This window comes from Alligator sinensis, unplaced genomic scaffold (genome assembly GCF_000455745.1).
Source record: "Alligator sinensis unplaced genomic scaffold, ASM45574v1 scaffold117_1, whole genome shotgun sequence".
NCBI classification, from domain to species: Eukaryota; Metazoa; Chordata; order Crocodylia; family Alligatoridae; genus Alligator; species Alligator sinensis.
The window spans coordinates 1039506-1066424 of NW_005841855.1; the positions used below are offsets into that span (position 1 = coordinate 1039506).

At 38.7% G+C, this 26919-nt stretch overlaps 1 protein-coding gene across 12 annotated transcripts in view; it reads right to left on the reverse strand.

Moving 5' to 3' along the window:
* Nucleotides 1-26919, reverse strand: part of ZNF521 (zinc finger protein 521) — a 294631-nt gene that overhangs the window by 134921 nt on the left and 132791 nt on the right. For 10 of the 12 annotated variants that reach the window (XR_003095997.1, XM_025213994.1, XM_025213989.1 and 7 more), the window contains one exon: nt 15418-15502. Coding sequence is in view for 9 of the 12 variants with exons in the window: in XM_025213994.1 (XP_025069779.1) it covers nt 15418-15502 (85 nt within the window). In the remaining 3 variants the exon portion in view is untranslated. Of the gene's footprint in view, nt 1-15417; nt 15503-22433; nt 22550-25339; nt 25499-26068; nt 26224-26919 lie in introns of all 12 variants that reach the window. The other 2 variants (XR_003095998.1, XR_003095999.1) reach the window with 2 other exon arrangements.

Sequence of the window (26919 nt, forward strand, 5' to 3'; positions counted from 1 at the left end):
GTAGTAGCAAAGGAAGACACTGGGGACTGACTGATGTGTGCAGTACTCTGGAAAGGATGAAAGGACCTACCTAGGAGAAAATTCATCGAGATAATCAAGATTAAACTAATGAAGTGGTCAAAGAAGAGAAACAGGAAGCCTAAATTGACTACAGAGACAAAAGAGGAATTGTGGTATTTCAAAATGCTTCTCTCATTAAACAGAAGTATTTTCTTTCCGAGACATTTGGTTGAAAGAGGCCAAGAGTCTGCAGAAAGTTTGTGGAAAGGGTGGTCTAGGAAGAACTATCATATGTGCCGAAAACAAGCACTGGTATTATCAGGATAAAAGTGGCAGTTGATGATGATGCCCCAGCTGGTGTATTATGGAGAAATCCTATTAGGTCCAATTTCTGTGTGTATCAAAGAAGAATTTTCAAGCTTATACGCACGTTCATAGTACAAATGCAATGGCAAGTAGAAGGTAGAAAGCTCTTCCCATTGTAAATACCTGCTATCAACTACTCAGAACTTTCCAAAAAATGTTGCTACTGAGCTGATTTTTTTACAGGTCAGGTCTTTGTCCAAAGGTGATTTTTTAAAATAGGCCAGCCATTTTTTAATAAGAGCAGAATAATAACAACAACAACAATAATAAATACTATCTCCGTTAAATCTTTTAAGATTTCTGTTACAAAGAAGAAGCAGTGACATGATGGAGGAGGGGGGAGTTAAAAGTTCAAATTTGGCAGAGAATTGTCAGTCAAACAAGCAGCAGCATATTTGACTGTTCTGGTAAAAATTGGTTTCAATTTGATCATGTTATGACAGTTTGAAAATAACACTTTGCACTAAGTGGTATTTTGGGTAGATTTTTTACTAAAGCTCGAAGCAAAGGAAAAGCTGTGTTACCCCTTTGTGAGGGGCTAATTTAACTGTGCAGTAAATATGAAGGTGTGTAGTGAATGGAGCAGGGGTTCTGTTGTAATCTAGGATTTGTTTTGGGTTTTTTTAAATCCCGAAGTAGTGTAATACCTTGGTTCACATGTAGGTGTGCAGTGGAAGGCAATACAAATGGAAGCATTGAGGATTTTTTCCTCCATCCTTCTGGATGGGTGGGGGCTAGTCAAGTAGTAATGTATCAAACAAATACTATTATCTTCTTAAACTTTGATATTCTAATGAAATAACATGGTAAGGAAACATTCAACTGAACAATTAGGCACCTTAGCTCCACCCATTAGGCATGTATTTCATGAGAGTTTTCAGTTACATACAGTATTTTCTATTTTATAAAGCGTGGTCTGGTGTCATAATTCTGCCTGCAAACTTGGAATCTGTATCTTGTACGGGAAGTACAGTTAGTGGATCAGTATTTTGAAAGAGGCATTAACTAATCTGCTAGGGTCAATGTATAGTGCAGTTACTTGGGTTAATACCACCCATGTGGGTATATAGCAACAGACCTTAAATCACGTCACCATCACTCAGCCCACTGCTTCATTCTCCACTGAAACTATCCTACCATCCTCAACTGCTCATCCTAAAAAAAGGATGTTTTCTTCTTTTTTTACCTCCCTATATGTTGAATTTACCCCCAAAATTATACTGGTCTGAGGCCCTGAGACCAGAAATAGTTCCGCATCAGTAGTATATTTAAGATCTGGTATTTCATGGCCCTGCAGCACTGCAATTGTTATCTTTATACCACTGGGAGCATATACTGTATCTGTTCATAACCAGGAACATCCTGATTTTAAAGTCTTGACATTTTTATGCACAGAAAAGCTCATTTAGATAATTTTTAGATTTTTAATATTTCTTAAATATTTTTCTCACAGGCCTGTACAGTTGGATTTATGATAACTAAAGCATCTGTCTTTGCAAGCCAAGGGATATGATAAAAAGGCCCAATAAAATGTTTTAAAACTCTTTTAAAAGTCTCCATAAGTTTTCTATACCATTCTTACTAATGGCCTCTCTTTCATATCTTATTTTCTCTCTCCCTCTCTCTCTCTATCTATGAAAATGTGCGTGCATATAAATACATAAATGCACACAGGAGAAAGAGAGGTCATATTTCACGCAGTTACAGAAAAATGTATACTTTAAACAAGTACTGCTGTTTTAATTATAATGTTTTCATTTTCCTCCTAAAATAAACTGATACACAAACATGAACACACACACACATTCTGACCTTATGGATTTTCTGCAATGAATGTAAAACAGAATATTTTTCACATATCATTCCAATCTCCAGTAAACCATCATTTAAAAGAGAATATATGGAAAATATAGAGAATAAACTACTGTAGCAATATGCTAAAGAGAAAGAAAAAAAGAGATACTTTTCTCAGTAAGGATCATTGAGTGTGTCACTGGTTAATTCCTGCTCTATGCTCCTCATTAGCATTACTCTCAAGTTTCTGGTTATCATATCCGAAATATTAAGACATAATAAGTACGAAGGTGCAGATAATTGGATATTAACCAGAACATACTTGACTGGGCAGGAGGTAGGGCCTTGCTTAAACTAATCCTGAAATGTATTAATCACCAATTAATGAATGGGTTTCAAATTCATTTTCTATTATAGAACACCTCTGAGTATCTAAGCTTTTTCTAATAAAATGAGTTGGAATAACAGGAATAAGAAATGCTCCAATTGGAGACTGGCTTGAATTAATTCCCTTTAGCTTGTTGTCAGGTTCCTTGAAAACAAAAATTCTAGTATGGGTGTCCTTTTAAAAAGACAGAGAAAATCACCATATTTTAGGACATCACCCTTTTTATTTAAATTTGCTCTCTATGGCTAGGGACAGACATTACACATAAAGCAGTTTAAGTGATCAGAAACTGAATGTAGTATCAGACTTAGTAGTTGAATGTAGCATCAGACTGAAATGATTTGGGTCAAACCAGTTTATGCAATGTGTGTCCCAGACCCCTTGCTGGTTTAAGATTAACCAGAGTCCCCCAGCATCCTGACATGCTCTCTGGGCTGGACAGGGCTCTCTGCTCCACAGCAGTGCTGACCCCTCCCCTCTGCTCCCTGGCCAGAGCTAAGGCAGAGACTTGCAGGCCCAGAGCATCTGCCTGGCTTCTCCCTGCCAAGTAGGGATTATTCCCTACTCCTGTCTGCCTTACGCAGACACCTCAGCATTAGCTGGCAGACCACATGCTGGCTACAGTCCGTGCTGTAGGAGATGACAAGGGCAGACAGGCTTTTTGGAGCTAATCAACAGGTAGCTTAATGTCCTTCCTTGGAAGAGCTGTTTAGGAAGAGCTGTTTAAGAAGAGTTCCATTAGTTAATGGAGAGAGGCTTTGTTTTTTTAATGAGTGGATAAACGCTGAGTTAGGGGTGATAAACATTCCCTGCTGGGCTGCTCAGGAAGGGGGGGAATATAAGAGCCTCCTGCTGGGTCTGGCCACACCCCCCTCAACTCAGCCCAGTGGAAGTGAAGGGAGAGCTGCTGTAGTGCCCCCCAGCTTCTAACCTGAGCCACTGCAGACATGCCCCTGAATTTCCTCTGTCCAGAGAATGTCTGTCCAGTTACAACCCAGTTCAGCCTAGCCAGGTTAGACTAACCTTGCAAAGATTGAATCAATTAAGGCTCAGGCTTTTTGAATGTCTGTCCCTAGCCTATACGATTAAAGGGTCAAGAAGAGGTGCCTTAATTCATTAGAAAATTGCCACTACACCATCTACATGCTTAAGTGCAATCAGAGATCTTTAAACAGGCAGAGTAAGAACTGAACAAACATGGGAAGCATATTACCAATTAACATAAAGTAATAATTTTCACTCTAAAGCAGGGATTTTGACTTCTGTAAAATACTGCAGGGCACTCAGGTAACCTGAGCATTTGGAAATAAAAGCAAGCTGAGGTAGCTAGTACAAGACTGTGGGCATCTGAGCTCACCAGTCCCACCTCCAGGATCAAGTTCCTTTGCTCATAGACTATACCTCATTTTGCAGTACCCTAGCAGTCTTTAGAGTACTATAAACTAGCCAGAAATAGCTGTGTATTTAGCAGCGATTGGGCTATACAGCAGCAGACAGTTGTTATAAATAGCAGAAGGTTTTTCATTAATTAAATTCACTTAAAAAGCCAAAAACGAAAAAAAAATTAAGAGCATTCTAACAAACCCTTTATTTTAAAACTGGCTGTTATTAAATGCTCTTACTTCCAAGAATACATTTTAATGGATGCCTTGAATGTATGCATCACATCGTTTTATGCTTTTTATTATTTGAAATGTGTGCCCACTACTGTACCAGAAAAAATTTAGAGATCCTTACTGTTACTAATGAAGAAAATTATATCAGACATGGTTGAAGTACTATTATTCCCCTCTCTCTCTTCTTGCTGTCCTCAGTGTTATTTACATTGATGTGAATTGCAAGTAAACCAATATTATCCATCTCTCTGTTTTCCCTTAATTTGTTGATTTTAATTTTAGTAAGTCTTAAATAAGCGCTTACTGAAGATGAAGTAAGATATGCAAGCAAGTAGTCCTTTTATCAACAATTTTGCCACAGAAATACACAAACATTTCAATGGCTCTTCATTAGCAAACAAATCAACAAGTGATATTTTAATGCATGACTTTATTCCATCTCTGTGGGGACTGTAGTTGAGAGTGTGATGTACAGTACAGAGAAAGGAATCATCAGCCACAATGTCCCAGGGCTCTATCCATTGAGGACTTCTCAGCCTCTGCTTAAAGAGTGCATTTAATTGACTGATAGACAGTAGCTTCTTTGTTCACAGAAGACAGCGAAGTAATGGCAGCTTGAAAATCGTACCATCTACAGGATCTCCTGAGACTAGTAACAGGGGGATATGTGTCAGGAATAAATAAATAATCTAATTATTAAGCCACTTCCTGTCAAGTTAACTCCAATTTGTTGGCTTTTGAAGGCAACAAAACGAGGCATTTTTCCTCATTATGCTTCTCTTTTTATACCACTGGTAATCACAGGCGGATTAAAGGGTGCCTGATTGGTTTTTTTGTCAAGGAACTGAGAAGCAGCCAACAGTACAGAAAAACAGAGTTGGGGTTAGAAGAAATTTCATGCTTGTCTCCTTTCCAGCTCCCTAACAGCCCACACTGCTGCCCCATACAGTGCTGCCAGCTGTACAGCAAATGTGTACCCCTCCAACTGCGGCCTACCAGGCCACAGGCTCCATCCTGAGAGCTGTGAGATACCTTGCAATCTTGGCAGGTAGCTACTGCTGTCATAGGCATAATTCTAAAGGTGACCTACGAAACCCCGTCAGCTCACCAAATGCAACAATATGAGCAGCTGAAGTTCGACACCCACTCTCCATATTGGCTTGTTTTGTTTTGTTTATTGCATTTAATGGAGTCAAAAGCAGGAAGAAACCTAAGGAAGCATCTCATCAATGAACCGAGGGTTTCTTTTCTGAGAATTAATACAATTTGGAAAAGATATTGCTGATTTTAATAATTTAACTAGCATTCTACATTGCTAGTTAATACATGCCCAAAAGACATGCTAGGGATACTGTCAGGTTTGCAGTACAAATGGTCAACAACAAAGAAGAACAAAAGGTAAAGCTGATCCAGTGCCCTTGATCCTGCGGTGTGTAAGTAGTGCAATGCATGATAAACCACATCATATACACTAACTGGCAAGAGCGCTATGCTGGCTGGATATCCAGGAGTGAGTTTGAAACTGAAGTGGCATTTTTATCTTTAGATAACTTAGCTTTTGTTACACAAAATTATTGTGAAAATTACTCCTTGGAAACGAAACAAAATAGTTTTGGCTCATTTTCTTCCCATCCCCTTTATAAGAAACAACTAGGGACCATTTGCCATGTATAATATTTCAAAATGAAAAATTTGAGTTTCAAGGAGAATAAAATGTTTGAATCTGAAAAGCTTCTATATTGTTTTCTAAGTTCTCACTATGTGACTTTTTAAATGCCTTAATATTCTTTCCTGCAAAATCCGACGTAAAAAGCAAACAACTGCTCCCAGGTCAAGCCCTTGAAATGTAGGTGTTAAATCAACAGCGCTGTGGACCAAAAAAACCCAACCCATTACCTGGAGTGGGGGAGAGGCGAGGGAGTAGGGGGAGGAATAAGTGTTTGTAACTGGAATGGGTGACATAGCTTTAAGCACAGTGAACGGTGCTGTTCTAGCATGTTTACAGCTGCGTTTGCCCTTTCTGAATACATCTTGAATTTTTTGTTAAATTGCGCAGATAATTAAAGCCTCTTCATATTTACAGTCTGCTTCATTGGTACCATGAATTCTGTTTTCAGTTACTGTCTGCAAATTCCCTCTCTGCACAATTTCATACTAAGCAATAACACTTCATTTTACATAAGTTTTATCTGATGTCCCCATACAGAGCTGCCAGCTGTACAGCAAATGTGCAGTTCTCAAACTGAGGCCTACTAGGCCACAGGCTCCATCCTGAGATCTGTAAGGCACCTTGCTGTCATTGGCAAGCTTTCCCTGCTATCACTGTTACCATCTCTCCACACTACACACAACTTAAAATCATCTGATTATTAGAATTTGTGGTCCACACTCCATTTTATCCTTTATTTAATCTATCCCCAGATCACACATTTGTTTAAATGTTTTGGCTGGTTTACAAATCATGCAGCCATCTGCACAGTAGGTGTGACACCATTTTTTAGACAAAAGTTACATTACAAAATAACAAAGATAAAGTCATTTGAAATGCTTTGGTGTTTGTTATTCTGCCTGGTTTGCTTGGACCAACTCTAAGAAATAAATAGAATTATCTGTGTAAATCGATGAACATCTATGAAAAACAACACCCAGCAGAACGCAGAGCTTGCTCCATTACCTACGTTAATATCATGACAGCTGAGGAGAGATGACCTGGCCCACTTCTCATCTCTCCTGTACAGATGGCTATTAAAGAGAAAGTATCCCTTTTGTATGGTCCATGTAGAAACCCTTTATGGGCTTTTCAAATAAGCCAGCATTGCCCACATGAGAGTAGCTTTCTGTTAGTATTAAACAGCACAGATTTCATCTTTTTTTTAACCTAGCTCCTCATGAAATAAACCAACATTTTATCAGATTTAAGACCAAATGCCGACTTTCTAAACATTTTGTGTACGTCTCTGTGTCTTGCAAACAGCATAACAAAGTTTTTCCAACTTTTTAAAAACTTCCTGCCAATGATGAGTATAAATGGAAGACTCCTAATTACCTGAACAAATTTCTGCTATTTAAAGTGTAGGATCGTTTTTTTTCTCCCTATAGAGTGTTAATTTCCAGTTCTTATTTCTGAAGAGTCAGTGAAAGCTGGTAGACAAAAGGAAATCAGCTCTTCTTCATCTTCTAGCACACAGATCCATATCTTTGGACTTTTCCCCCAAGCCATGGAAAACCTCTTAGTACAAGAGACTTCACAATGTCAGTTTTACTGTATAGCAGTAAAATTGAAATTCTGAAGAGGTAATACCTGAGGTCAGCATAGTGCAATGAGTATTAGTCATATAGTGCAGCTTACTGTATATGTGAAAAGGAAAATAATGTTTTTCATGACCTTAGGCGTTAGACAAACTACAGAATGTGCGACTGTCACATGCTATTTGAACTAGGCTAAAATTTTACTGGTCTCTACAAAACTGATTTATGTATTTGCTTTGCCTATGCATCTATGATGTACTCCACATGTAACAAAGTACATCGCATGTAAGACCAACAAAATGATTTATTTTTACAGTTTTCTTCTATCTATACATAACACACATGCACGTGCACACATAAATATGTATGGGTGAAGGTATACATTTGATCATCATTGACATGTTCAGATATTATAGATCTAGACTAAGAGGTATCTCTGGACAATTAATTAGCGCTTGCCATTTCAATGCAGAGCGTTCAGTTTTTTCCTAAGATGAATGAATGAATGAAGTACTTTAGTTTTTTCAACAGCTACTGACTCAGCACAGATTTTCCAAAGTAATAGCAATCTATGGGTCTGGCAAAACATTAGTTTGGATCCTATTTCCTTGCTTTCTTCTTCATTACTTTCATACACCAGGGTTTGGTGTCCTGTGTCCACCCCCCGGCAATCTTCTTTGTTCATTATACAACAACCTCCCCTGAAGAAAAGCTATACACACCAAACAACACAACGATTATGTGAGGTATGACATTTAAAGTAAACATCTTTTTTTTTTTTTAAATAAAAAATGAACCATGTTTTAATTTAAATTTCAGAGTTGTGAAAAACCACAGCATCCAAGTGATGTCATGGTCTCTCCTCAACTTTTCCTCTGGACAGTGGCTAGCAGAGCCATGGCTTGCTTCGTGCAGACAATGTAAGTAGCAGTAAACTACAAAGATTGTTGCTGCTTTCCCCTTTTATCATTCTCTTTGTCAGCCTGATCAGCCCTCACTGGTAAATGTGCTGCTCTGTTGTGCACAGCCAGCGGCTCGCAATTTGCTCACTATGTTTCATGAGACAGTTGTTTGTGGCTGTTTGGAACACATTTACCTCTTTGGGGATTTATGCGCTAGTTGCAATGCCAACCTCCATAGTGATAGAGATTTCTTTCTAACTAAAATAGATAATTAGAGGCTGGTAATTATTGGTCAAGAATTATCAGAGTGAAAAAAATTAAGCTCTTCATAAATAGTTCTTGGCAATGTCATCTCTTTACATTATCTCATGCCTAACAGCACTTTATTCAGAGCACTTACAAATTTACACTACTGCTGTTGAGCCTCATAATTTTCTATGGGGTAATTCCTTTCCTGAGTTAAATACATGGGATCTCTCTTGATTCTGATTGTGTCTGTGGGGGGGAAGAGGGGGTATAAAATCTAGAAACTACAGCTATAGTTTCATCTACTTACATTCGAGTTCACCAAGTAACAAAATGAAAGGTATAGGTGGATAAAAAATGTTTGCTGTGTCTATTTAAAATAAAAGGCAGAGGATGGATGCTGGAGTGTAGCAAACAAAACACAAACTCTGGCATAGTCACTTTCTTCATTTTCAGGTCAAATGACAACTGAAAAATATGTGAGCAAAACAGAGGTATACCAGGAAACCCCTCTCATCTCTACAGACTCTCAGAGATAGTATATTATCTTGGAAAGCTGCTGAAATGTGGTGCATCCCATTCAAAGGGGAAAAAAAGGAAAAAGCAGCTACTGAACAATTATAGATATGTTCTTCTTGCTTCTTACTGAAATAATATTAAAGTATGTCCACATTTGGAATTTTTTGGAAAAGATCTAAGTTGTCAAATTCAGTTAAAAAAATTAATAAATTGTTTTAATAACAAATATGCTTTCATTTGGCAATTATCCCTACAAGCAGAAGTGTGTGCCTACAGCTAGATAAAAATTGCACAGAGAGATGGTCTATTTAAAAAACAAACCAATCACATACACATTTTGCATCTCTTTTGTCCCACAAGCATCCTTTGGCACATTGGTTCTCAACCTTTTCCGACTCTAAGCACCCTTCATGGGTGTGGCCAGACATGCAGGCATGTGTGGTTTGTGGCACCACAAACCTCACACTTTGCACGTTAAACTGTGAGCGGCACTGCTAGCATTGGGGCAACATTTGCTCCCAGGATTTCCCGGTAGCAAAAAAAAACCCAGAAAAAAAGGGGGGGCAAAGCACGCAAAAATAACATGCCCTGGGACAAACATGGAGCACTCACACTGAGGTGCACTATGCCTCAAGACAGGGGAACAGGCCGCCCTGGGCTGGCTGCTTTCGTGTCTCCACATGACTCAAAGCAGGGGCTTAGTACGCGGAGATAGTGGAGCACTGGCCCAGGACTGCCTGCTCTCGTCTTGAGGCATGCTCTGCCCCAGCCAGCCATGGAGCGCTGAACCAGCCAGTCTCAACCAGCCCTTGCGATGAGGCACACTGCACCCCAACCAGCCACTCCATGGCTGGTACAGAATTAACGGTATAGAAGTGATATAGAATTAATGGTATAGAAGTGATTCTCAACCCAGCCAGCCACTCCATGGCTCTGTCTCCATGTGCCACACCCCTGCACCGAGCCCCTGTTGGCTAGCCCTGCACTGAGATGCCCTGTGCCCAGCCAGCCCTCCCGCTCTTTTCCCTGCAGCACATGGAGCCTGGCCAGGAGCTGGGAGGAGCTGGGCACAATTGGGGACAAAGGGTATGTGCGGGGGCACGCGCTGCCGCAAATAGTAGTGGCACAAATTTGTGCTGCTGCAAACGCATGCCTCTGCTTGTCTGGATGTGGCCTATGAGACTCAAGGAACCCCTTGGAAAAGGTCAGCTCTTAGTTTTCATGCATGTTTTGACTATGGAAAAATAATAATTATACTATTGAAAAAAAATCAGAAAGACCCACAACCCACAACAGGTCAAAATTTGTCTGACACTGATTCTTACTTGAAACCTCTGGGTTTGTCTTATGATCATGTTTGCACACCTAAAAGTGTTAATACTGTGTGGCACCACACAGCTCCTTAAAAGGATGAGAATCACTTCTATAGCATTAACTTGGAAAAAATGGGCATAAAAAAAGAAATGAGAAAAGAAAAGATGATGCTTGATGAAGTATATAGCATAGAGAGTTTAGAAAATTTCTGGTAGACAGGAACTCCTGAGCTTTCTGCTTCTGACTGGCTCTGTAGCTCGGGCAAGGTATTTCTCCTGTCGTCCTCTAGGTCTCTGCCTCTAATGCGGGCATAATAAATGCTTATTTACTTACTTGCTTGCAAAGATGCTATGAGGTTTAAAGTTTGTACAGCAGTTTCAAAATGTAAAGTGTGATTAAAAAAGATAACTATAATTACTGACAAGAGTCATCCCTCTGAAATCCTTTTAATATGTGAGTTGCGTAAAAAAAAAAAAGTAAATTATTTTGTTGTCAAAGATACTTAAGGTTACTCTTCATTGGGTCATCTGCAGATTTTATTTTCCATTAGGTGGCATAATCCCTCTTGTTGAATTGATTGAAATGTATAATAAAATCTGTAAAAACACTATATAACCTCTTAACAGAGAAGAGTAAGAGGCTTTTCAAATAGCCTCTAATCCCTCTTCCCCTGCTAAATGTCTAGTTGAGATTATATTTGATTAGACAAAAACACACACAGACACACAACCTAAAAATATCTACCCTCAGTGGAGATATTTTAGCCAACAAAGTAATACTGCTTGCCTTATTTAAAAGTCTAAGTTTCACACTGGGATTTTTTAAACGTATCTTTGCCTTAGTGACCTTCCATAATGCATCCGCTCTCTCTGGATGTTAACAACATGAATTCAATTTAAGGCCTGGGATTCTTGGTCAATGGCTGAAATAATTAAAGGGACACTATCAACCTGATTAGGCCCCCAAAGTGCCAAGGGCATGAACAAATTGTTCACTTTAATCAGTCAAACATGTTTCTATAATACTGGTGCCCAGTCGTTATCTGATGGAATTCCTTGCAGTGGTTTGGTTCCACTCCCCTCATTCCCTCCTGGCAGTTACCACATCTCCTATTTTGCCATAATACTTCTCATACTTGTCAGCTTCTTATCTTTCTCTTCTTGTGTTTTTATTTTTCTGCTCTTTTCTATATTCCCCTTTTAACTTCTGACTTCTTTAGGAGACAGGAGCAAGGAGTTCCCTCTTTCAATACCCTCTCTGGTGAGAATAGTAACTTCCAGTGGCAGCTCCACCAGACCTGATCACACGCGCACTAACAACTTTGCAATGGAGCGATGCAGTCATTATCTGCACTAGTGCCCAGTAGTAGTCTGCCATGAGGGTAGGGACAGCAGTGGGTGGGCCTTCAACTAAACTGCTGCTAGACTTAATGGCAGATAAGTACAGATGGTGAGGAAAGGTCCTGCAACTATCTTCATCACCATCTCCATGCCCTCTTCACTCCTTTGATTTATATGGAGCCCATTGGATATGAGATGTTAATCTCTATCTGTCAATAACCACAACTGAAATACTGGCAATGTCAGCAACATATTAATTAAATGGATAAAACAGCTCTTGAGATAGGATACAACTTCTGAACCTGTAGGATGTTATTGTCCCCACAGCTAATTTCCTTCTCCTCCCTGTCCAGACCATTCTCCTTCTCCTCAGCCTCACTTCACTTCCCCTGCAGGGGCAAAGGTACTGTGTCCTAGCCTATCAAACCTTTTACCTGGGGAATGAAACGAGAAAGCACTATTTTGTCAGTGAGGCCTGGCATCTCTACTGCTTGCAGTTTTGGTGTGAGGGAGCATGTGAATGGAGGTGCTTCTAATACCAGGGTTTTATGGCAGACAAGCAAGTGCTAATAGTTAATTATGCATTTTAGTTATTTATTTTTATATATAGACAAATACATATGTCTAAGTGTGTATGTGTGCATATATTTTATAGATGTATGTGTGTACACACATGCACACACACACAAAAATGTGCATATGTACTTGTTTTATATATTTTACAATAATATTATAGCCCTCCCCACCAGACACAATAATGTCAACCTTAAACAGTGGTGACATGTAGGGGGTGCATGGGGGTGCATGTGCACTCCCTGACCAGCTGGCTCGCCACTCAGGCAATGGGCAGGGCGGCAGGCAGGAGCACCGGTCTCCCCGCTCCGAGTGCTGTCTGGGGAGTGGGAGCGCTGTGGTGCACCTGGAAGCGGCTGTGGTGCTTTGTGATTGACCACAGAGGGACCTCCCCCCAGTCAGTGAGATTGGCCATGGAGGGACCCCCCCCTGGCTAAGGTGGACCAGTCACCCATGTGCCCCCCTGCCTAAGGTGGCACCAGTAGCCCATGACCTTAAACAGATTGATGGGGCCCCTTTAACCTATTCTGTGGATAGTCTTGGGAAAGGTCCAACATGCCAGTGAACAATGAAGTAAAGGATGGAAAAAAAGGTGAGGGAAAAAAAAGCAAAATTAGGAAAATAGCTAAAGAACCAAGAAATAAGTGTTGAGAGAACTAACAGAACTGGAAAACAAACTTTTATTCCATATACCTTAGGACTAAGAACATGTTCAAAACTCTGGACATCATTTTTTCTTTTAATTTCTTCTCTCCCCCTAAATAAATCCTGAATTTTCTCAACTAGGGTTGCATCATTAAGAGCTAAACTGTTAAGTCTGATAGTACAGATAAGAATCTTCCAGCGAACACAGATTATCAAAAGCATGACCAGCAAATCTCCCTGTATGTTTTGTGAGCTCCTTTTTTATTTCACTGGGAAGATTTTGTATTAAGCACATGTAAATCTGTGTCACTATGGTTATGTCATGAAGCAATATCATGCATGATTACATCTAACACGTACTAAAAAAATAGGACCTCTTTTCCATTCAACCTCATCCAGCTCTCAGAAATAAAATACAAAAGGCATTACTCAGTTTGACAAAACCTCTATATTTATGATAGCTAAAGAGTTATTCTAATCTAGTTATATCTAGCTTTACCTTCCCCTGTGGCTCTACCCAAAATAAAGAAAGAAAACCTGAACATTTAAGGAAGCAGAGGAACACACACACTGAGAATCTGGTAAATGGAAAGCAAGTGGCAAACAAGCACACTGTCTGAGACAGTCTGACATTCCAGCGCTATCCTTTGCCTACACAAAGAAAGGGTCCATCTACACAGTACAATGCAATGTCCTGCAGAGAAACTTGAACTAACTCAGGTATGGGAATCAGAATAATCATGTTAGTACAGCACTCTACTCATGCTAATATTCTCTGTTTCTCACCAGTGTCAATTAGCGCAGGAGAACAGCATTGATACATCTATACTGACTGGTACCCAAGCTAATTCTTAATGACCTAGGTCAGCTATCTGTACATTCCAATGTACTGTGACTTGTAGACATACCCAAAGAGTCAACTTCCACTTGCCAAATTTTCAGTATCCACTATTTGCTGCAAAAGCCCATTAAAAACACCAGGTTCAAATAAAACAACAGGAAAAGTGTGTTCTGTTATTTAAAATGTCCTGTTTTACAACTTCATCTTACTGATACAGACTGAATATTATGGAGCTGTTCAAATTATCTCTCCCAAAGATTTAGTATTTCAGAAATGAGACTTAATCCAACAAACAAACTGCTCAACTGCTTTGCAAGGCAAGCTCATAATTCGCATTTATTCATTTTTATGAAAGGAACATAAAATGTTCAAGCTTTAAACATATTAAAACTTATTAATGAAGTAGCTTGAGAAACAGCTTATTATGTTTTCTCAGGTAACTTTTATAGGCTGGCCAAATTACTGGAGCTCATGGAAGAAATTTACAAGTTACTTGTAAGAAAATATCTTGTAATGCCAGCCCAGATATATCTGAGTTATATGATTTTTTTTTAACTTTTCATCAGCTGAGTATATGATTACTAACATCTCTGCTCTACTGTCCCCTGCAATTTGCACCAATTTTTTATGTCTCAACAAAAACAGTGTGAAGTAAGTATAAAAATCAATGATTCCCATCTTTGCCTTGCTATATGAAATTTGGAAAAGAGGCTAATAACAGAATAAGACAACTATGGCAATGTTATTGTATTAGTGGGGAAATGGCGTGCTTGATAAATTTAACTGGCTGGTAGAACTCTTAGTACTATTATAGAGTGGTTACCAAATTGAAAACATTGTTGGGTAATCTTAAGGGAATAAGCAAATAATGGGAAAATATAAATATAAAAGGACTGCTTTTGTTTTATTATACTTCACAACTGTAACAGTGCTGTAAATATCAAGCCATGAAGTCTAATATAAATTATTTTTAAAAATAGTATTGAAAAACATGCAGACCATTCTTGAATACTATAACGTAATACTAATGCTAATACTAATTAAATAATAAATAATTTCTTATTTTTAAAAATATGCTTTAGTATTTAATTCTATACAAAGGCACACAAAATTGTTTCCAGACTGATCAAACACAACATACACTACTATTTTTATGGCCATTTGAATTATTTATGTTTCTTAATGACAAAAACTCACCAGTTTTGATTCTGGTACCAAGGTGCTTGAGCAGTACACAGTAGTGTCATTACCATAATAACTTCCGAAATTAAAACCTGTCTAAAACTCTATGGAAAGCTAACATCCAGTTCATTAACCATTCCTGTTAGTTTGTTTTCAATAATGCTAAAATGATTAGAAGTTTAATTTGTTAATCACCTGTGTTTTGACTGGCAGTAGATAAATAATTCTCTGCAGAAGTCTAAACTAGCCCTTGCAGAAAATAAAACATGCTAATGCTTTATCAAGTCTAATAATATGAATAAAAAAATCAATCATGCCTGGGTAAATCATTGAAGGTTGCACAATTAATTTCTCCTTAACTCTGTTTAATTTTACAGGCAACGATGAACATGTGGAAGAGATACAGTTATCTATCTTTAACAAGGTTTGGTGCTTCACTTACCAATCATGTGGTTTGCAACGTGAACCTGGATATCCCATTCATTGTAGAAAACCATCTGACACTTGATACACTGGTAGGTTTTCTTCTAAGGAGACAAGAGTAGAGAAAGTTTGTTTAAGTGTACAGTCAAACTATTTTATTGAAACTCAAAATGGTGTAAATTAAAGTGGTAATTTAAAGCTTTCAAGCAGTGTTTTCACTAGGGTTTAATTATTAAGTAATAACACTTTGCAGTTTTGTACCACCTTTTATCCAAGGCTTTCGTAGATTTTTTACAAACAACAATTTTTAAGCTTCACAACTTAAAACGAGTATTGTTATAATGCCATCGTCTACAGATGTGGAAAGTATGACAATGAGTTCACAGAGGACCTGATCCTAAAACCACTGAAGTTAATGGAGGTCCTTCCCTTTACATCAGCAGGCTTGGATCAGGCCTTGGTCTGAAACTGTCACAGCTAAGAATTAGAAAATCCTAATCCCATTCTACTTCATTCTATCCACAGATATACAGTCTCTTTTAAAACATAAATCCAGTCATTTATTTGTCAAAGTAGATTGGGCCCTGACTTTTGTATTATTTACACCTCTAGACAATGCATATCAGATCAGATTTCATTAGGTTTAAAGAAATACAAGATTATAATCTGGTCTTTTATGTTAAGTCTTTCACTTGTATTCCAGTGTCTTCTAAAAATAATACAGTATTTTACATCTCTCTATAACGTTTCACTTGTCCAAGAAATATAAACAGCTTAAGCAACCGCGTCCTGAAAATCTGATTTCATTCAGGCAACTCATCTTTCTTGATCCAAAATAGTTAAGGGCTTGGCATCATAAATCACACCTTTTAAAGATGTGCTGTTCCATTGCAAATGAACTGTTCTGAAATTCTGCTCAAATTAATGCTAACTATGAAATCTCTGGATGATCAACAAATTTGTGTTTTTGTAAGCTGAAGCTTACAAACCTGAAAACAACCTGAAAACTGCTAAGCATGCAGTGAGATTCCTCACAGGTATGAAATTACTCAAACGTACATTTGATCCTAAACACTCAAGGTTGCAATTCTGAAGATCTCAATATTGCTTTTGTGTGTGCAAAGAATGTAAGGCAAGACCCCAAACTTCCACATCAAGCTTTGTAAATGTTACTGAGTAGGAAAAGAGTAGCTTTTAAGATGTGACAGATAACATTTGATTATTAACACATTTCAAAAGGCTGGCATAGAGAAAGCTAATTGAAATATTAACATGTGTTGCCTGGATAGAAACAAGTGTTCATCTGGACCAAATAATTAGGGTGAAGTTACAAGTTACACTTAGACCACACCAAATCTGTGGAATGTTAAGAAGTGTTAAAGTTAGAATCTGCTGTGAGCAGTTGCACATTAAGGGTTAATACTCTTAATTAATTAATTAATACTCAGGCACAGCTCTGACTTGCCACTAGAGGGCTGGAAACTAGGTCATGATTAGGAGCCAGCACACCTGGGCAGGGAAGAAATGGGAGCAGTGCATCCTGGGATGCTGGAGGACAGTGCATCGTTTGTTTCATCTCCATGGAACAAACTTAAGTTACCTTAACACTAGCTGGGCAGCACAGCTTAGAGTTAACCCTTGCCTGAAGTGGCGTAATTCTGAGATATTCAAACAACAGTTAGCATACGTTAATGAGCTTTAATGTGTAGGCAGTCACGTCTTAAGTGACTTTAGTATGGTCTACATGTAACATGTAACTTCAACCTAATAGGCGACTACAATTTTATCTGTCAGATAACAGAACAAGCCATGGTCTCATATTTCAGCAAGGGAAATTTAGGTTAGATATTAGGAAAAACTCTCTCACTAGGAGGGTAGTAAAGCAACAGGTTACCCAGATAGGTTGTGAAATCTCTGTCCTTAGAGATTTAAGATCTGGGTAGACAAAACCTTGGTTGGGATCATATAACTGGGGATGGTCCTGCTTTAAGCAGAGGGTTGGACTACATGACCTTTTGAGGTTCCTTCCAACCCTAATTGTCTGTGACTCTATACCTGGGTTTTGAAACATGTTAGCCACCAAGTGTTACTTCTCACATTTAAAAAAAAACTTTTTTCTCAAAGCAAATATACTCAGAGACCAGTTCGTGAGGGCAACCCTATGTCATTTCTAGGCTAGCATTTGCTGAATAGAGATAATAAACTTCAGTTTGTGCCTGCCCTGCAGAAGCTCTCTCATAGAAATGCAAAGGGTTTTCCAATCTATGCCTTTCTTTTTGTATAAACTAAATGTTAAACTCTTTGAATAATTGAAATCAGGCCCAAAATAAAGTGTGCTTACAGGGTTATCTTTAAATTGGCTTTTTCTTTAAAATTCAGAAAAGGAAGCCATTAGTGATTATTTCCATTTTTTCAAAGACAGTAACAAACATTCTTTGCTGATTTTTTAATGGAAAGAACAGATCTCTTTGCTGATTTTTTTATTTAAACCAACTTTTGTTTCATGCAGTTTAACAGAGTTAAAGCCTTGCATGGATAAATGAAATCATCACAGCTTAGAAAACAAATCTGGCTTGAATTCCATTTGACAAATAAAACCTGAAAGGTCTGCAGTTTAAGGAGCTTGAATAATTTTTCCTTTTTTATGACTGTATGTAGTAGCATACCAAAATCATCGGTAGAAATGCAGATGCAGTCCAAAAACTTACTATTATATGTAGGTAATGTGAATATGGTGTAGCACATCTAAATCTATCACAGGCCTTTAAATAATGACAATCAGGATCAAAGATTTATCATGTTGAGCGCTTTACAAGATGCTTTTGATGCTGACATACAGAACAACACATATTGCATAAATAACAATCTTTTTTTTAAACATTGTTTCCCTTTAGAACTAGTTAGAAAATATTTCTTACTCCCAGATGACCAGCATTATATATTGTTTATTAGCATACCTCTAGCATTATTCCTGATATGTGACTTTGTTCAAAAACAAAGAAACATAAACTTAATGGCTGGTCTTTTCTCTTGTTAGCACAGTAAAACAGGGAGTGTGTCAAGAATTGCCTACAAAAATTATGACTGATGAATATGATGACAAAACATACCAGTTGTTTTTTTCTTTTTGGAGCCTAATGATAAAAAAAATGAAATATTCTGACAACAAAAACCAATAACATCCCAGCACTTACACGCCTCTTCAAAATGATCTGACATATTTGCAGAATCACAAAAATGTTTCCTTTTCTTTCAAAAAGGAAAGAATGCTTTTGTCACTGCTACTAGATCAAAAAGTGGCTCATTTTAGACTCCAAACATCTTCTAAAATGTTACCATCAACTTTTATTAACTCAGTGTTCTCTTATCTCAAAGGGTCTAAATTTGTGCATCAGTGGGCACTGGCAGTCATGGAAAAAAACCCCAATGCTTTACCAGACGAGGCAGCATGTTCGTTCGATCTAGCTCCACAGCATCTGTATAATTGGGCGCTTCAGCAGGGCTTTTGGTACTTTCATCTAACAGCTGATTCATTCACCTATTAGATAAAAGTGCCCAAAAATCCCCACGAAAGCGCCTGATCTATACAGATGTTGGGTGAAACGGGTCCAACTAATGCAATGCCTCTTTTGGGCATGCGCTGCACTCCGAGCTTAAAGTGCCATCTTTGGGGGGAGGTGTTTCCACATCTGTAAGCAGCCAATGAGCCTAGATTTTAAGTGATCAACAACAGTCATTTTCATTCTATGCTAAGCAAAACACCACCTATGTATTTCCATTCTTTTAATATTTTCATTACAAAAGGCCGAATCCTGTTCTCACTGTAATCAATAGAAAAACTGTCATAACTTCAAAGTCTGAAAGTTTAGGTCATAAGTGAAAAAGCCATCTGAAACTCTTGGGTCTTTTTTAGCTATTTGCAAAGTGGTCTGGTCAAGTGGTATAATGACAGACAAAATGAGAGGAAGGTAGGCAATGCCGTTATTTGTTCCTCCAGACAACAGAAAAAATATCAACACATATTACTGATATTTAGTCTTTTCTTCTTACAGCATGTTGAGAAAAATAAGTGAAATTAAATTAGGATAAAGAAAACAAAGGCCATGAAAATTTCCAGCAGTAGAAATCTTTCTGGGAGATGGAGCTTTCAGCCTGCAGCTGGCCCTCTCCCCTGCTCTCTGTGTCTTTCTGAGTTCAGAGTGATCCAGGTCCTGGGAAGACATGGGGAGCAGTGCTTGGTCTACTCTGCCCAGAGACTGTGGGGAGCAGTGAGGAAATCATTCCTGCATCTTCCCCAGGCTAGAATCAGGCAAACAGATAAGGAGCATCCTTCACCACTCCCAGTATCTGGGAATAAAACAGAAGGAGCCCCGGGGCAAAGCCCCCAGCTTCTTCCCCAGGCTGGGGAAGAGGCAGGGATCAGTGGTGGCTACTCCCCTCCCCTTCTGGACTGGTTTGGGGAGGAAGGAGAGCAACAGGGTAAAGCCTCTAGCCCACTTCTCACGTGGGGCTCCAGTGTTAGAACTAAGCAGGGGGATGGTGGCACTGCTGTCCCTGCCCATCCCTTGGTGCCCAAATGAAGGAGGCAGCAAGGCAAAGCCTTCTTCTCACACTAGGCACCCCAGTGTATGAGGAGCTGACAGGAAGTGGTTGGCAGCTGCTCCTCCACTCCCAGTCTATAGAAGCTGCCCTCTGTGCCTTCTCCAGACTGGAGTGACCCCCAGTCTCAGAAAGCCACAGAAGCCTTTCTTCCAGCTCCTAGCTCCTGACAACTAAGAGGAGGTAAGTCAGGGAAAGGTATACAATCATTCATTCCCTACAAGAGAAAGTCTCCCCAGTCAACTTCTATGTGATTCTAACAGTCTATTTTTTTTGTCTTGGAACTGCCATTTTGAGTCCAGGAGAAAGAGCCTGAATGTATATAGACTTTGGGTTTCTACCAGGATAATGGGGATTCTCCTGGTAGAAACTGAATGCCTGTACATGGCCAGTCATGAATATTCCTTCCCCCTCTATTTTCCAAGTATCTCTAAATGGTACAAAGATATAACAAAGGCAAGAAGAAGAAAATCATAATTATTTTGGTCTTAAAGTGGCTTTTATTTACTCTTGAGTAAAAATTAATGCCTGTATTTTTAGTTTTTTTTTCCAATTTTGAGGATGGAGAGTTGCTATATTTTTTTTCTTTATTTGCTGGCAGTGATTGGGTGTAGCTCTCAAAAATTCCTTCTTTTCAGAATATCTCTTTGCATAAGACTTTTTAATGAGGCATAGTTTTCCCTTTTCAGAACAATTTTAAATATATTTATGTTTCAGTTATACTTTGTTGAGATGCTCAGTGGCTGTTCAGATATGAGCCCCTTACAAAAACACATTTGTTCTTGTTAATATATTCATTTAATAAATAATATGTCATTTAACATATTTAGAAAAAACTTATTTGGTTTTAGAAACTGGTTCTCATAAATTTAGAAATGGTAAGGAGTGGGACTTTTCAAAGGAACAACTGTGAAGCTTAAACTGACATCATGGAGTTAGGCTGCTGTTCAACACTTTTGAAAATCCCACCCTGAAAGTCCACAACTTGGTGACAGAGTTGTTTTACATATAAGCCTTATGAAAGCCATGTTAAACCACAGTGCTGCAAGTACAAATAAAATTCAGACAACGCTATGCAAAATTGTAGTTGTAAGTCAAAGTCTTGGTAGCTAAATATAACAGAGAGATTTTAGTTCCCTATTTTTGAACCAAAAACAGATGACAGCCTTATCTGCCCCAGGGTAGTATTCTGCACAGGTGAGGGGACTGGATAAAGAAGCTTCATATCACTATTCAACATTATGAATAGTTGAATATGAAGCAAATACAGCATTTGAACCAAGTAGAGTGGACTTAGGTTTGCTCCAAACCAGGAGTTGGCAGCCTATGGCTCATGGGCCAGATCTAGCCCATGGAGCTATTTGATCTGGCTCATGGTCATGGGGCTTTGGTAGTATTTGGTAGGGGCGTGGGGAGGGATGTGGCAGCAGTTGCTTTCCTGTGTGATTGTGGGGATAAGCACTGACTGAGGGTGCTTTCCCCTGTCACCATTAGGAAAGGTGGTGACGGTAGCACCTGAGTTCTAGTGCCTGCCTGCCCACCTCCAATCCAAAATGGGTCACTCCAATCCACAGCCAAAAAGGTGGCCAACAGCTGCTCTAAAGTGTACCAAGTTGTAATGACCTCCAAGGATTTGTTCCTCACATCACGGAGGGAACGTGGGATTGTTTTATGTTCAGCTCGTGAACTTCCTTTCATTCTTAATGAAGCCTTGGCTTTACATTCTCATGGAATCAACACTGGTTTCCCTCACCAGCTCCTAGCAATCTTTCAACAAAATCCCATTCTAACACCACAGTCAAGTACCTAGCAGATATGGTCACACAAGGTTCTTTGGGTGAATCTGATATCTTTTATTAGACCAACGTAAAAGCCCATGTCCTTAGACCAACACAGCTACAACCTACACCCCTGTAGCAGATATGGTGCCTTTTCTATATGCTGAACTTGAATTTTATGAGCAAGATTATAGAAACTGCTTGGGTTTTCTATGGTGGGTGAAGGGAATTATGGTTGAAACCCAGACTTTACTGGGAGGTTTGCAAAAAGAACTAAACTTAAGTGTTTAGATAAGTTCGGACAAGAATCTGGGCTGCATGACATTTTTCCAGTTGGACCTGTAGCTTTACTACGGCCAAATAAATGGTCTTGCATAGATTACAAGAATGTAAATTCTTGTAACATCGAGCTCATTTATTTTATTTAAATGTACTTCTCCCTCTCTTTAAACATGGTCTTGGAAATCTGGTAACCTGTGTGATCCGGTGTGAGTAAATAAAGTTCAGGGTTGGATCCAGGGAGGAAGGCACATAGAAACATAAGGATCTTCTAACATAGGAAGTTCTGTAATTGACAAGGGCATTTGTCTTCTCTATCTTCAACCAATTTGCATATTATGGCCTCATCCAAGGCCTTTTAGAAAGTAAAAACTCTCACTTATTGCATTGAGGTTTGGATCGGGCCCTCATTCTAGAAAGAACATAAATGTACATTCCTCCAATCTTCTGAATAATCAAGCCGTTCTGCTACTGTCTTCATCCTCTGCTGTAAGTCTGCAATTATCAGAATTTCATTGTTATAAAGGAATCCAAACTATGCACACTATTTTAAATGGGGCCTTGCTGTTTCTTTATGTAGTGTTGGAACAGATATCTTCCAATCAATACTCCATATCTCTGTGTTCCAGATTTTATTTGCTTTTAAAAACAAAACAGCTAATAAATATGGTGCTTGAGGATTTACAGTTCTACTCACAAGTACACCAGATCCTTCAGTGGAGTGCTCTGTGCCCTGTAACTATCCAGGGTACAGTATATACTTTCTTCAAGCTCCACCTCCTTGTCAAAGTCATTCAGAGTTTTATCACCTGCCTATTTTGTACTGACAGTTCTCCTGCTTTGTACTATCAGTAAATTTCATCATTTTCTACTTATTCTTTCTTCTGTATACTAGTGATATGCTGCATAAATTCAACAAAATCTGCTGCAAATAATGATTCATAAAGCATTCTATAATTCACATCTCTCCAACCTAAACTGCTTCAATTCACAAGTCTCCTATGCCTTCCATATCTAAGTTAGGTTGTTTTAATCAAATAAAGTACATCTCCCTGTGCCATACTTACTCACCCTACAGATTAGCCTTTTGTGCTGTGCTGTTTGAAAAGCTTTTCTAAAATCCTGGTAAATTATGTTCATGCCTTTCTCTGTTAGTACTGGTGGTTACTTGCTCAAAATATCCAATCAAACATTTTAGGCATGATCCCCCTTTTGTGAATCTGTGCTCTCTATCCTTCATTAAATCCAAACTTTCTAGGTGTTCTTCTATTATGCCTTTGATTAGGCTTTCTCTCATCTTCCCCCACTGTTTAAATCAAGCTCAGAAACCTATAATTTCCTTATAATCCTTACATCTCCTGTTAAATGTCTGTTAACAGGAGCCTTTTCCTTGCCCATTGATACCTGTTCTCTTTCCAAAAAGACCGCAAATACATCTGGTTAATGTTTCCTTTTATCTTTGGCTACTTTCTGAAAGTGCGTTAAGATGGATCTTTTTCCTATTTTGGAACTCTGACACCTGCCAGATATTTCATTCCTTTACTTTGCATTTAATTCACTTCAATTCCTTCTTTCTTTCAAAAGGGTATGTCTATTTACGACATCAGTCCCCTATCTTCATGTTAGGAGCCCTAAGACAAAGAACTCTATTTATCAACCTTTTTTTCTTTCATTCTCTATATCCTCTTAGACCTCCTAGTGTCTTTTTCAAATATCCTTTATTTTCTATATAAACTACCTCTGAAATGCCTTACAATTTCTAATGTAACCTTGCCTTAACTCTCCATCTTTTGTTTAAAAGTATTCATGCTTCCCTAATTGATATAGTTTTCGGCTCTCTCCTTCAGACAATATTCTCTGCTTTATAAACCTGCATGCTTACTTCTTCCCTATGACATTTCCTACCTAAAATAGTTTATCTATCACTGACTTGCTCTTTAACCCAGTCATGTCTCTTCACTGAGCCTTACAGTTCTCTTCCACTTCTCTCTTTCAACACAGGCCAAGAACATGGGGTCAGCCTAGCCAGCAATGTATCTGCCCAGTAGCTGAAGACTTATCACTATACATATATTGCTTCCCAGATGCAACAAACCATATGGCTGTGTCCAGATGTGCATGGATGTTTGGTTCTCAGGGGACAACTAGCGACAATGCACTTTGTGCCTCTGCTTGTTGCCCCCAGGGAACACCTGTGTCACGTGGCCTCTGGTGCATGGCAAGTTACCCTGGGTGGGGTAGAGGAGGCTGGCCCCAGCAGCCTTACCTGGGGTCCTGGAGGTCTCCCAGGGCTGCAGCAGCGGTGAGCCTGCCATGCAGAGCCTGGCCGGCAGCAGTGTGGATCCGGCCAGCCAGGCTCCAACTTTGAGCAGGGCATGCTGTTGCCACATCTGCTGCTCCACATTTTTTTTCCGTGGGTTTTGACTGCTGGATATCTAGGGGAAAAAAATCCCTGACACTCTGTGCTGCTCCCTTGCAGCATGGAGAACTGAATGTGCAGTATGTGGCACTGCAGATGTGTGCGCCACATACTGCACAGCCACACTCATCTGGATGCAGCCTATGAGACTTTAAGTTGGGTCTACATGCTGCACAAGACCCATTTGCAAGTAGGAAACTGCACAAAAATGTTACTGGATTCTTCACAGCATTATTTTTATTAAACATTACCAACTGTCTCAGTCCAGCACAAGGCACATACACAAACATGGTCCATATTTTGAATAACTTTTGTCTACTTATTCATTCTTTATCACAGTTCATATTAATCTTGATGGTACTTTATATGAGAATTTCTTTTCTATCTTCCTGGATGCTTATTTTGTCAAACTTAAACTCTTGGAGAACTAAGCATATGTTAGACAGTTTCACTGAATACTTAGCCATTTATCTTATTTATGGAGCACCGTCAACTTATTTTTTCTTGAAATAATTGTTAACTATTCCAGGTGTTAACAAAGTACTTTTAATTAGCATATCTTAAGTGTTTTTAATGACATTTTCTGCATGATTTTAAATGTTTCTGTCCTAACTTCAGAGGCAAGAGTGAAAATATAAAAGACAATATCAAATCAACAAGTTGAATAATAAAAAAAAAATCTATTTCTTAATTTCTTCCTTCATAATTACATGTACCTACACTATGTACCAAATATTCAGACAGACACAGGACTGTTCCTTCTACGTGGTCTTTTTCCCGTCTACCTCTAGACTCGTTTATACCATTTGCTGTTTTCTGTCTTTTGCCCTGTGCACTGCAGATTCCTGAATTTTTTGTATACTTACTTTGCATAATCATTTTCATGACTCAGTTGTAATCCCTTCATTCTCTTAAACATTGGCTCACAAAGACACATCCTTGTATAGGAAGTACCACATCCTGCAGTATTTTTAAATCCACAGCCTTCTCCTTTTGTGGTTCCCTAGTCCCTTAGATCTCTGTTCCTTTGAAAATGCAATATTAGTGTCATTCTTGTCAGAAATACAACTGTAAAACCATGTCATATTGTTCTCTCTTTATTCTCTCTGAGTTATATCATAGAAAATTTGAATAGTTTACTAATATAAATAGTAATTAACTTCTTGCACTATAAACTCAGTCTGCGATCTGAAAAACTAAGATGCTTTCTTTGCCCCTCTGTGCTGGGCCTGATCCTGAATGAGAAAAGCATCCTTATCACTAAAACGGATAAATGCTGAGCAGTGTAGAGAATCTGAAATGGGCTCTACCTAGTAGTAAGAGCTCCATCTCTACCCCTGACTCTGCCTGCTTCCTTAGCCTGAGCTTCATCTTGAGGATGGCTGCCATTTGAGGAATCAACAAGAGATGCTGGGAAGTCAATAAAAGTTGTTACATGCAGCATCACACAAGATCAGGCCATCCATTGCCTATAATAAAGATGATACGATCAGATTTGCCTGACAATTCTGTTGATTATGCATGTGCTAGTAAAGTATGATCTATATGGAAGCTCGAACACATGTAGGAAGCCAGTATATTGAGCAAAAAGGTACCTTTTAAAAGTTATTTTTGAGACCATTCTATTTAGCCATCCACTGTCTCCACCATCAACCAGTCACAGCTGTATGCCAATGAAGTTAATATTTCACAAGTACAATTCACAGGAGAATTCTTTTGTCACTTCCTTCTTTGGTAAATTTGGTAAAAGCTTTCAGGATTTGAACAAAAAAAAGAGAAAAATTTAGGGTTGTCTGATATTTTCTACTCCACCAGAAAAACTTTATTTATTTTAAGCACTGCTACAGTATCTTCTTAGTGCATGTAAACCAATACATGAAAAATCATATTGACTTTTCTTCACAACACAAACTTAAAGCTGTGGAACTTTTCCTGACCTTACCTACACATTATAATCTTGATAGTTATTCCTTCAGGTTATGGACACCATCCTACATTTTTTTGAATAGCACTAAGAATGCAATGTTAATATTAATGTAGAAACAGGAATATATCATATATGCATAAGAACCTAATCTTCATTGAAACGTTAGAAGTAGGATCAAGCCCCTTAGATCCCAATCACACAATTAGCTCTGCATTGGTGGAGACCAATGAAACTCATTATATGAGTATAAACATAGGCTTGTGCTGATCTGTTTGTAGGCTCAGGGTCTTAAAATGGCACACTACACTGGGAAACTTACCGGTAAATTATACCACTTTAAATATATTGGTGTAACTCCTTATTCTCAAGCCATGTCTATTCTAGAAAGTTTTACTGGTAGTATTTACTGTAGAAAAGTAAGGCTGGAGGAGAAGTCAGTAGGTCCTCTAGTCCAACACCTTGCTCAAGGCAGAATCACCTTTGCCTTGAGCAGGGATACAGCTGCTTACAGTGAAGACA